Here is a 13,453-nt window from a genome sequence, read left to right on the forward strand (position 1 = left end):
GGAGAATATTTATGTGATTAAATAAAAGTAAATTAAAAGTAAAAATAATTTTACCTAAAGAACTAATCAGTTATTAAAATGATACACAAGACAGAGTCAAGAATATAGTTGGTGCTCAAAATGAAAAATCTAGCAATCAGTAATCAAGTACATATTAGTACCTACCAGCTACAGAAGAACAAGAAGAACCTACTCCTTGAAGGGATCTTGCTATAAATAGTAACTTGTAGCTTTCTGAAAATGCAAACACTGTGGGAAAGGGAGAAGCATATTAAAAAAAATTGTATTGAACTAGATTTAAAATTAAAAGTCATTGTTACTATTACCAAAATTTTAATCAAGCATTTTCTGTGACTGTCATGACACTTTCAATGATAACCACATTATTTTCTCTTGTTGCATTTATATTTGTTTTTCCTCTGGCTAGGCCTCCTGGTAACACAACAATACACAAAAGCAAGCATTGTGAGACCTCTTCGTTAATGCTGTTGTACAGACATTTCATAAGGCATTTACCATGAAAAATAGCACAGGAAGTGCCCCAACCCAGATATGGTTCAAACTCCCCAGTAGAAGTTCTTTGCTGAAAATAGCACTAGGAAAATCCAAGCTAGATTCAAGCGTCCATGGGGAGAAGACACACGAGACATTCTAATGAATGAGTAGATGGGTCATCCGCTGAGATTCCTCTACTCATTTTCTGTGGCTCCTTACAGACTGGCAAAGGAAAGAAGGGAAAGTGGAAATAACAGCCTTCTCTTCCCACCGACTATGCTGGTGGTAAAGAGTAATTCAGATACAATATTTTTGATTGGACAAGATGAGCTAACATTTTAGGATCCAAGCATACAAAAAAAAATGGAGCAAGGAGTGATCATGTTTGCACTATATTGTTTGTGGAACAGTTAGGTTATATAAAGAGGACAGTTTCTCAGTTTGCTATTGATTGCTTCAAACTAGCTGTTGTTGTTGTTATGTGCCTTCAAGTCAACGACGACTTATGGTGACCCTCTCAATCAGCAACCTTCAACAGCATCTGTCGTGAACCACCCTGTTCAGATCTTGAAAATTCATGTCTGTGGCTTCCTTTATGGAATCAATCCATCTCTTGTTTGGCCTTCCTCTTTTTCTACTCCCTTCTGTTTTTCCCAGCATTATTGTCTTTTCTAGTGAACCATGTCTTCTCATTATGTGTCCAAAATATGATAACCTCAGCTTCATCACTGTAGCTTCTAGCGATAGTTCTTCTAATTGATTTGTTCTAACACCCAATTATTTGTCTTTTTCGCAGTCTATGGTATGCGCAGAGCTCTCCTCCAACACCACATTTCAAATGAGCTGATTTTTCTCTTATCCGCTTTTTTCTCTGTCCAACTTCCACATTCGTACATAGAGATCATGAATACCATGGTCTGAATGATCCTGACTTTAGTGTTCCGTGATACATCTTTGCATTTGAGGACCTTTTCTAGTTCTCTCATAGCTGTCCTCCCCAGTCCTAGCCTTCTTCTGATTTCTAGACCGTCTCCATTTTGGTTAATGACTGTGCCAAGGTATTGATAATCATTGACAGTTTAATGTCCTCATTGTCAACTGTAAAGTTGCATAAATCTTCTGTTGTCATTACTTTAGTCTTTTTGACATTCAGCTGTAGTCCTGCTTTTGTGCTTTCTTCCTTAACGCTCATCAGCATTCGTTTCAAATCGTTACTGATTTCTGCTAGTAGTATGGTATCATCTGCATATCTTAAGTTATTGATATTTCTTCCTCCAATTTTCGCACCTCCTTCATCTTGGTCCAATCCCGCTTTCCGTATGATATGTTCTGCGTATAGATTAAATAAATAGGGTGATAAAATACACCCGTCTCACATCCATTCTGAAACCAATCAATTTCTCCATATTCTGTCCATATGCTGTCCATATTCTGTCCTTACAGTAGACTCTTGTCCAGAGTATAGGTTGCGCATCAGGACGATCAGATGCTGTGGCACCCCCATTTCTTTTAAAGCATTCCATAGTTTTTCATCATCTACACAGTCAAAGGCTTTGCTGTAAACTATAGGCACAGGGTGATTTTATTCTGAAATTCCTTGGTCCGTTCCATTAGCCAATGTATGTTAGCGATATGATCTCTTGTACCTCTTCCCTTTCTAAATCCAGCTGGGATGTCTGGCATTTCTCGCTCCCTGTATGGTAAGAGCCTTTGTTGTAGAATCTTGAGCATTACTTTACTTGCATGGGGTATTAAGGCAACAGTTCGATAATTACTGCATTCCCTGAGATCCCCTTTCTTCTAGCCTCTTGGTCTAGATTCCTGACGGCATTGCTCTCAGCTTCTTCAACATTCTCAAACCCCCTCACCACGTTAAGGTGTTCATCCTAGAGGGGGGTCCCATTTCTCTGGACATAGTTCGAATCACATAGGATATGTGATTGCTGTGAGATTGACAGGTCCTGCAACATAAGAGTATGTTTCCCATCTGTCCCTCCCTCACACTATAATACTTGGGGATATAGGCAGGTTGGGGAAAGCACTTACTAATTGTTGAGACAAACATGATGCAGAAGCCAGCAAACATGGGGATCTGGTAGCCTATTCTGGAAAAAAGAACAAACAATAGTTTGGCTTACTATTTATGCATTCCTGTATCTTAATATATTTTAGAAGCTCCTTTAGAAAAATAATTGTTACATGGGCCTCCCAGTGGTCTCCTCTCTAGGCCCTGATTACTTAGCTGTAACAAGGGATGCGTGAATATGTTAATTTCGATTTCTTGCAGTTTCACATTTTTCCAATCTTAAGTTTGGTTCTCCGCATTTCCACATCAGTTTGCAATTTTACAAAAGTCCTCATGAAAATTCATCAGCATTTTAGTTCAAATTTCTCTTATCATACACATTTTTATTTTTCCATATTTCCCCTACATTCACATTTTCCCAACACAATTTTCCCTAACTGAAGGCATTTATATGAAAACCTAGTATATGCATTTTTGTACACATTACTTGGTTGGAGAATTGCATTGCGAAATTTGGAGAAGTGCAAATTTCAAAGGATGGCTGTGTTTTGGTTCACATATTGTTTTGGAAATTGTGAATGAGATAGGGTCAGCATTACACACGACTTGAATCAAATTTTTCTCCAGGAGGCCCTAACTGTAACCAATACTAAAGAATCAAGTGCTATCTGACCACTCACTGAGCACTAAAAGTTATTGGCAATAGGGTAGGGCAGCACACATTTCTATCAAGTATCAGTAGTGGACCATGCGGCGGGGTGGAGATACTTACCTGACCTTCTGGCAGGTGAGTTGCTGCTGCTTACCAGGAAGGGGAGATGGTAGGAAGGGTGGTGCACTGCATACACATCAGTAGGATTGCCAGATTGGCTTTGCTGGTGTGTTTGAACCATGCTGATGTTTACACCATGACTATGTTGGCTAACCCTGGCATAGATAATATTGAGCTACATGCAGGTGTGCAGTCTTGTTGGCATGTGATGGAATGCCATCTTTTTTTTCAGGTGGCCCCCTCCCAGCCCCTACTATCTGCCACCCATCACCATCATGGAGAAAGAGAAGTTAGGACAGGAGGGCCCTCTGGGCTGAACAACAGAGTGGAGGCCTCAACAACAGCCTCTCCAGCAGGGCCTGACCACTAAGGAAGAAGAGGAACAGGAAGTGACACTATGGGACAAGGACAGGCTGCAGGCTGGGATGGGCAAAAAATCTGCTTAATTCTGACCACAAAGGGATCAGAATTAGGCAGATACCCCCCACCCCACCCTGCAGTCTGTCTCTTGCCCCACGGTATGGTGCCTCCTCTTCCTGTTCTCCCTCTGTGCTCTAGCCCTGCAGAGGCTATTGCTGAGGTCTCCACTATATTGTTTGGCCCAGAAGGCTCTCTCCTGCCTCCTTTTCCATGATGGCAGGGGTGGTAGAAGATCAGCATCGAATCCACAGCATCTGCAGATCCCATCACTTGCAGGTGTGCTTACTTGCTGAAGGGGTTTGCTCAAGTAGTGTGTGTGTGAGAGAGAGAATGACAGGCTGAGAAGGGGCATGGTTGTGAGGGGCGTGGCATGACTCATGAAGGGACCCTGCACTTCTAAATCTGCCTCTATACTACTGGCTAGATGTTGGAAAACATTACTATAACAAGTACACATTAAAGCCTCTCTTAGTATAAGTGAAAAACCAAGTGAAAAAACTCAGCTAGATGGACCACTGTTCTCTCTTAGCATAAGGCGACTTCTGAACCACGATAAAAAGAATGCTGTATTATTAAAATGCACTGTTCTTTCACAGACCTTTTCAAATTTAGACTTTTAGCCCAGCCTATTCAAAAACCTTGGAGAAGTTAACAACATGTAAAAATAGTCAGATAAAAATAGCCAGATACAGTGCAGTATATATTAAAGAAAATCTTATAAATATTAAATTAACATCTTGAAAGTTAGAGTATTTATAGTAACATCCTATATATTTCACTTGGAAGCAAGTCCCACTGAGTTCAGTGGACTTTACTCCCAAGTGAATGTGTATACCTGGAAGTAACTCCCATTTACCTCAATGGAACTTACTTCTGAGTAAGCATCAACATAGGATTGCACTGCAAATCAGTTTTAATCAAATACAGAACAAACTGTAAATGTGTAATCTTATTCTACAATTAAATTCTATAAAGAAATTGAAGAAACTGGTTCAGGGAGAATGCACATTACTTATTAATGCAATATTTTAACATTATAAAAATGGTTTCATAACGCTGTTGCTCATTTTCATAAAAAACAATTCTTTCAGGTATTGACCTTCATGCACAGCTGCTTCACAAAGTTGTCTATAAGTGCAAGCCTAGCTTTACTGCTCAGAGATCACTTTGTTTCAAAACTCTTAGCATAATAATTAAGTTTACTGTTCACCCACCACACAGTTGTACCATTTACAAAAACATTCAATAAAAATGTACTTTGCTTGCATCATATTTATTTACATTTAAAAGCACTTCTAAGCCACTTGATATTTTAAAATCTCTTATACAAAGATACAACATAAAATCAGACGAGCAGTATCACAAAAGCAGAAATTCCGTAATAAAAGGGTACAATCATATGGATCAGGGAAATCTTGGACAAGATACATTATTACAAGATATCTGAAGCAAATGATGGATGATGCTTCACATATGGCAGAGATAAGGGCATTCCAAGGTGCAGGACCAATGGTGGAAAATGCCTAAATTCAGGTCATTGCCCTGTGATATTCTGTAGGGGTGGTCAGAGCTTGGAAGATTACTTTTAAAAAGGAAGAAATTACAATTACTGTTACACGGCCCCAAAAAGGAATGCATTACCATTACAGTTGTTCTGAAAGGAATTGATTACTTTACCATTACTCAAAAGTAATAACTACAATTACAGTTACTTTAAAAAAACCTAGAGTGCCCAGAAGGTGCTGGCCTTGGCTGCTGCAGTCGCCTAAAACAACGTTAAAAATAAACACACACACACACACACACACAGGTAGTAGAATAACTCTTTTTATCCATAAGATATCTGGTAAGGGAGGCAGGAAAGGAGGCAGAGGCCACTACTCCGATCTTTGCACATCAAACCAAGTGCAACCCCATACACACACACACTCAGCCAGCAAGCCTCTCTCTCACTTAACCACTTCCCGGACTAAGGGACACACACCCAAGCAAACATTTTCCCCTGAGATGCAAAAATGTTAACACACTGAAAATGCAGCAAAGTATCCGTGGAGGGCAGCAGAGACTGCTTTGCATACCAAATGCAAACACAGTATTAACACACACACAAACACGTTGTCATCTTTCACCTCCACAGTTCTTTATCTCCATTCTGCTGCTGCCTCCTCCTCCTCCTCCTCTATCCATGTTCTTGCCCTCCAGCTCCTTTCTCCCACCACTCCATTCTTCTCCACCGCCATCCATTTTTTTAAACAATTGTTTTCTCCACTCCACCCTGTCTCGCTCTCCACCTCCACCCTTGTCGCCTCCTACCCACCCACAGAGCAAAAGGGAAGAGTGATTCTGCACGGCAGCCCAGTTTGAGACACATAATTTTCATCCACAGATCAGAGGAGTAGAAAACTTCCCTTGCTTCCCCCCCCCAAGTAATGTCCCAAAGTAATGCTGGAAACATTACAATTACTCCTCAAAAGTAATAAAATTATTCCTCATTCTATTACAATCAAAATGTAAAGAAATTAACCACTCATTCCTCAAAAAAGCAATGAATTACAAGTAATTTGCTTTTTGCAACTAGTTACTTCCAAACTCTGGGTGTGGTGCCATGAGTAAGATTTCCAGATGAACCTGATTTTATAGGTCTATACAGGTAATGGCAGTCTGTCAGGTAACTTGTTATGTTAGTAACAATACTTTGAACATAGCCCAGTAGGTGATCAACAGCCAGTACAGTTTCCTCAGCACAGGTGTAATATGTGTGCATCCAGGTGCTCCACCCAAGGATCTGGCCACAGAGTACTGCAAAAGCTTCAGCTTCTGGAGCAGTTTAGGTTCATGTATGATCTTACAGGATGGTTGGCACAAACTGTTCTGCACTAGCCTTGCATGCCATGTTGTAGGGCACTGGAACTGCATGGGATTCTCAGGGGTCCATTTCAGGCATCAAAGAAAGAAGGCAACATTTCACTACAGTCCTCTCTCCCAGGTTCCTTACACTGAGCTTTTTCTCATTAAAAAATGCTGGATAATTCTGCACAACATTGGCTCCTCCACTACTACTAAGAACTGTTCCTTTTTGTCCTGCCCATTTAGGTTCCTGTCCACATATTAAGATCAATGTGAACCTGCTTCTAGTACACCATGTTTAGATGTCAGGATCTCAAGAGTTCTATCTGCACATAGGGTGGCCAAGTGAAAAAAAAAACAAGACTCCATCTTTAATAGTTGCATAGAAGAGGGAAGTTGTGTACAAGCAGGTACAGCTTGTCATGCGGCCAGTAGCAGTCAGTGGGGCAGCAAAGGTGTTGCAGTGTTGCATATTTGGCTTCCAGACACCAAACATCACTTCCACTTATCAAAAGATGGGAGAGGGGGGAGTCATGGGTGACAGAGGCATGGGCAGAGCAGCAGAGCCAATCCAACCCTCCTGTTGCCACACTACCACTGCAGCTGCCCTACCTTGCTCCCTTCCCCTCCCTATCTCAGTAAACAGCAGCAACGCTTGGCATCCAGAAGCCAGATACATACCACCCCATGTTTGCTGCCCTATTGACTGCAATTGCAGGAAAGCTACACCTATTGAAATTTTCTCTTCTATACTATACCTAAAAGGTGCAAGAGCCCGGTTCTCTTTTTCATCTGGCTGCCCTTATCAGCACATTGGACAATTTCACAACATGGCAGTGCGTGGACACACACATACGGTGAGCCAGTCCCCCATGTTCTGTGGACCTGGCTACCAGACTAAGCAAAAGTTAACCCTTTTTTAAAAATATAATTTTCGATAAATGTTGTTTTATTCAGCAGTAACAACAGCATTTAAATTGCACATGTGAATGTTCAGAGTGCTTTGCAAGCATTAGTCTTCTTCCATACAGATCAGTTATTAATATAAAGGCTACAAATAATGACAGCCTATAAAGATTTATATGGCCCAGTCCCTAATACTTCAATGAACACTTTCCCCATACCAATTTACACAGACGCTAAGACCATCATCTCAGGCCCTTTTCTGTGTTCCCCTCCAAGAAAGAGCATGACAATGAGAGAACAGACTATTTCAATGTTATCCCCTATCTGCCAAACATTTCCCCAGAAAATCTCTCCTGGGACCAACATTGTCATCTTTTTGGCACCATGCAAACACATTTTTATTCTTCAGGCATTTGGGCAAAAATAATGCTTTGGTTTGGGGGCTAATTTAGTGTTCATCCTGTTGTTGGGCAATGGACGATATGTTTGGTTTATAACTGACTATTGTGGATAAACACTTTTAATGTGTAGTACTTTTTTTAATGGATATGTTTGCTGTGTGGGATCCTTGGTATTACTTGTAAGTTGCTTCAAGGCTTCTTTGGTTGTGGAAAGCAATGAACAAATAAATAAATACAGCTTCACAAAAATTATCTTTTTGTATTAGCATAGGGAAGTTAGGACTGCAGCCTAACACAATTACGAACTGGGAGAATTCATTATCAAGAATTCATGTTTTGCCGAGTGATCTTATTCTTAAGTTTATTTATATATTAGTTATTTTATTTATTTAAAATATTTCTAAAGTTATACTACCAGAGCTGTTTAGGATTAGGGTTACACTTTGTGCAATCCTGTGCACACTTACCTGGAAGTATACGTAACTGAACATAGTGCTCTTACTTCCAAGTAAATATGCACAGGATCTGACTGTAAATCCAACTGTACTGGAGGCATAATGAATTTACACTGGTATACTAAATTTACACTAATCTTGGACCATCACTGTGGTATCCCTTACACTTGAAGGACACTGCCAGTGTTGAAGGGGGAGTGAGTGAAATAAGGATGAAGTGAAACTTAAATCCAAATCCTACACTCACTCAGACATCAATCCCATCATCAACAACATTACACCACATTAAACCAACTACAGAGGTGATATAAGTAAAAACAATCCCACTGATGTTAATGGAAAGCCCCAGATAACTGCCACATTTGAGAATATGGTTTAAAGGGAACATAAGTCATATATCAATATTTGTGATATGGTGTAATGCCACTCACAATGTCTAATCAGGGTCTATAAAACTATGAGCACAAAGGGGGAACCTGATGATGGGGATTTTGAACAGATAACAAATGGCTAAAAACAAAATAAGGCAGGTTCTTTTCATCCCACATTCATTTCAAATTCTTTGCTTCAGAACTATATATTTCCATCAAACAAGTTTCACACGAACATCAGTACATATGTGTTGTATGCAATATTTTTTGTGTTGTGTGGTATCCTTGGTATTACACACCAGGACTTGAATCCTTCTCTGGAAAAAAAGGAGACTGTCCATGGGAAGTTCTTACAAGAAAGGTGCATTGTGCACGGCAGTAGGTGTGGGTGGGAAATCATCCTGGCATTCCATCCATTGCTCTGTGTCAATTGGTGCCTTTCATGCATGACTAATGTGGGGGTGTCACCAGCAAATGTCACCATAATAAGTATGTAGAGCACTTGCTAGGGCCTCTGTGGGAGTGGATCTCAATATTGTTAGCTTTTCTTTCTACTTTTGACTTTGATGCTGGGAAAGCACAGGATTCTGACTATGTAACTCTGTCATGATGCTACTGTAGTGGCCCCATAGCATAGCAGGATAAGATTGGTCTGCTTGACTGACTTCCTTTTTCAAATGATAAATTTTCAGTTTCAGTTGTCTGTTGTATCAATTGTTCAACATCACACTGAAGTATAAAATTCCACCTTAAGACTAAGATGGGCACACAGCCTGCAACCATTTCTGATCCTGTGTTGGCAAGCCTATAACCTGTGATACAGATTCCATCCCCTAGCCTGAGGGCAATTTTGTCTATTCAAATTGAGAGTCTTGGTCCCTCACTCCCACACTTCCAAACCACTTTTCATTAACCAAACAAGAAGGTGGCCTGTTTGCCTGTAATACAGAGATGTGAAAATCCAAACCATTCAAGACTGCATTCAGAAGCTCTTCAGTTTTATGATTCTATATTTTGCCGTCATAGGAATTAAAAAGGAAATGTTCTAAAGACTATATCAATTTTACAATTGTAACTACTGCTGTCATATATTTCATTTCTAGTTCACACATGCTGGTATTTACCCTGGCTCAAATGAAGTTCAGTCTTTCTATAAAAGCATTCATAAACAGATGTCATTCGAGGAATGAAATTTTAAAATCATTTAAAGTAAGCAACAGCTACTTCACAGAAGCCCGTTATTTAGAAAATACTGCAGGCTTATAAGAAGATTTACTATTCAAATGTGTATATTGGTGAAAGCAGTCCATTATGCAATGAAAACATATATGCAATGCAAATAATTAAAAGAAAATCTGTCTGAAATGCAGATATATAAACTGACAAATCAGTATTAAATGCCATTTTGGTATATAAGAGAAAAGGCATACCTATTTGTCATTGGCCCTATAAAAGGGTTAGTAAGGAGCTGCACGGTTGCTTTGGAAGCAAACAACAAACCAACTTGGACATTTTCATTTAGCAGGTCTTTGTCTTCCTTCGGGCAGTCAGAGGATGATGATGCCTTAGTCATATTTACCACCATTTGCTCTGTCTGAGCATGATAAAAATCTCCCGGCTTTGTTCGTTCAGAATCATTTCCAGTAACCATTGTGGAGTTATCATAGTAGGAGAAGATATTTTGAAAGCTGTTCAGGTTTAATGAAGGTGTCTCCGGCCTAATAGTTTGAATTTCTGTTACATTTTTTTGATGTGTAATGCTGTATAAGTAACTGGGAATAATTGGCACTGAAAAAGCAAACAGAACAAATATCATATAGTGGGTAATACAAATGCCATCATCAAAATAAACACAAAGGTTGTATCTTTGCTGGATCAAAATATATGAATAAAGATTATGCATGCTTTCAGGTTATACAGAACTTTTTGTCAGAAAGCACATGTCTATCTAATTTATTGCTGTCTCATAACCTTGCTAATGTTTTTGTGAGCTTACTAAGTTGATATGATATCATATTTATTTGAAGTGTTCAATATATTTATGACTGTTTTTGGTTGAACAGATTTATTGTGATTTATTTACTGTTCTTTTGAACCACTTTGAGCATAATTTGGAAACACAGCATATCAACAAACATCATGATAATACATGCACTCCCTCCCTGGGAGGAGACAAGATGGACAGAAAAGTAGGATGATTCTTAGGATCAAAAGTAAGATGGATAGGGCTTGGGAATGTACAGACAAACGGGAAACTGTGAGTGGAAGCCAGGCCTAAACTGATTTCTAGTTCTCACACAAACCAATAGTTTTAACCTGCATATCACACAGACCCCACTGGTACTTTGATATGAATTACAAGAAAATGATTTCTAGCCATTTAAGGCCAAGAATTAAAGCAATGGCACACATACACTTCCCCTTCATAATGTGGTCCATAGAATTGCACCTTAATTTCGCTTACATCTTTCATTTGCTAAGGCAAAGGAAGCACTGATATTGCAGGAGTGGAGAACAAATATAAATAAGAAATGTTTACACTGAATAGTAATTATTTTTCCCTCTCTCACTTAATTCCTATTGTCTGCAACACAATGTAAGAATTGTTTTTAATACACTACAGCCTTGTCCAACCTCGCCCTCTAGATGTTTCAGATGACAATTACTACCATCAGCCCCAGTCAGTTGAAGTCCAAAACATCTGAAGGTTGGGGAAACCAGTACAAGTTTTATTCAGTATCCATTAAGAAGAATAGTATATTCAACTTCTACAGGCCTTTTCCCAGAGTTCTTCATGTTCATCCTTTAAAAAAAAGCTGAAGAATCCTGCACAAACCATTACTACCTAGTTCCTTTTCCTGCCCATTTAGCTTCTGACACACATACTGAAATCAACACAGATCTGCATAAATTAGATGTGAGGACCCCAAAAGTTCTATCTGCACACAGGATGACCATATGAACGAGGACAGGCATCCTGCAATAGTTGTGGAGAAGACGGAATTTCAGCAGGTGCAGTTTCTCATCTCAATGGGACCTAAATGCAACTAAATTATTCTGGATCCAACACACAGAATTTAGTATACTGGCTGAAATTATTTTATCAGCAGTAATAAATATATACAGCAAAAGGTCAATTAACTCAAGGAAGATATGCTAATACATTATATTACAATTCAGTTATCCTAAGTGAAAAGCACAAGCCATTCCTAATTTTGTTAGGAGACAGAGCAAAAATGGTAAAAGTGAAAGGGACGAGTAAAATTTTGCATATGATTTAAAATCCTAATTGCAACCTAACTGTCTTAATGTATAAAGAATGAAATGAGAACTCAAAATAATAGGAGCAGGTGAGGCAGCATGTTTCATCACAAAACAATCGTGACAAAATCAACAGTCATTTATGTGCATCATGTCTTGCAAATGTCTGAATCTATTTATTGTGGCAACAATTATATTTATTCAGAAGATCTTTCTGCTGAGATATCAAAGGGTTTCAGCATGTACATTACTGAATAACAAGTGATATGGCAATATATTTATAAAATGATATTTTTCTATTTCAGGACAAAAAAATATATTCGAAAGAATATAACATCAAACATATAGGAATACTAATGCCTCAGAGCGTCACTCACAGTGCTGCTGCTGTTAGAGCAATCCCAGTGATGTGAGGCTGTAAAAGGTGTTATTCAAATAACTACTCAAATAGTTACTTGGTACTTTCAAGTGGAAAGAAAAATGTATTGATTTTTTTTAAGCAAATCTCTTCGATGACATCTAATATAGGTAGCACAGTGAAATCTAGGCTGTGTACAAGTGTTGGTGTGGGAAATACAAAAAACACAGACGAGCATTAACTCTGTAATTTATGGATTTCAGTTTAATTTGGTAAACTATAGTTTGCATAACAAAAAGGAATGTGTAAGGTTGATGAAACCTAGTATAGAACATGGTGGATTTAAATCACCAAGAAAAAAGCCCAATTTAAATGATTGGAATAAAGCACTCTTCTAATTTTCTACTTTATATATTTTCTTAATAAGCCTATATATTAATTGATTGCAATACCAATTAAAACATATAGGTTTACAACTAAACAGAATATTTATACTGCCAAGTATTAGCCTCTGGTTCTATAGGCCACATGACTTTTGCACTACAGAATTTGTATCTGCTAGAGAGAGTGGAACAATTGCAACATTTAGGCTTTCTGTAGCTTTGACATTAAGGATTTCTGTAGTTGTCTCTGTAAGCACAAAGCAAAATCATTTATGTCAATTTGGACATCACGGCAAACCTGCTTCATTCTATAGTTTTATGTTCTGGTTTGCTAGTCAATCACAAACTACAGTTTGTCATTTCACACAGTTAAGCTTTGTAAACGGTACTTTAGCATAGCATCTGAACTGAGCAGTATTCAGGTAATTGCCCAGAAGTTTTCAGAAGGAAGGCATAAGCAGTAGTAGACAGCATGTGAGGCAGAGATGCATACCTGAACTCCCAGCAGGTGAGTCACTGCTTACCAGGAGAGGCAAGGCAGTGGTAAGGTTGATGCAGTGCAAATGCACTAAAGAGCCAATCAAGTACTCCTGCTGGTGTGTTCGCACCATTATGTACTCCTTGCTGCCTCAGCCCTCTCCCCCTCCCTAGAGATGTGAAAGCCGGGGGGGGAACAGAAAGGTTTTAGGGGGGTGGACTGGTGTTTTTTCCAGTTTTTTTCCCGAGAAAGCACTTTGGGATTTTCCTGAAAAATTGAA

The 13,453-nt window shown here is 39.0% G+C and overlaps 1 protein-coding gene across 7 annotated transcripts in view; it reads right to left on the reverse strand.

Annotated features, from left to right (window-relative positions):
* SLC18A2 (solute carrier family 18 member A2) overlaps positions 1-13,453 on the reverse strand; it is a 102,503-nt gene that overhangs the window by 43,087 nt on the left and 45,963 nt on the right. For all 7 annotated transcript variants that reach the window (XM_061635877.1, XM_061635880.1, XM_061635878.1 and 4 more), the window contains exons 3-5: positions 10,124-10,481; positions 2,542-2,600; positions 166-249 (exon numbers count right to left, since the gene is read on the reverse strand). In XM_061635877.1, coding sequence (XP_061491861.1) covers positions 166-249; positions 2,542-2,600; positions 10,124-10,481 — 501 coding nt within the window. The remainder of the gene's footprint in view (positions 1-165; positions 250-2,541; positions 2,601-10,123; positions 10,482-13,453) is intronic.

Source organism: Rhineura floridana, chromosome 7 (genome assembly GCF_030035675.1).
Source record: "Rhineura floridana isolate rRhiFlo1 chromosome 7, rRhiFlo1.hap2, whole genome shotgun sequence".
In the NCBI taxonomy this organism is placed as follows: Eukaryota; Metazoa; Chordata; class Lepidosauria; order Squamata; family Rhineuridae; genus Rhineura; species Rhineura floridana.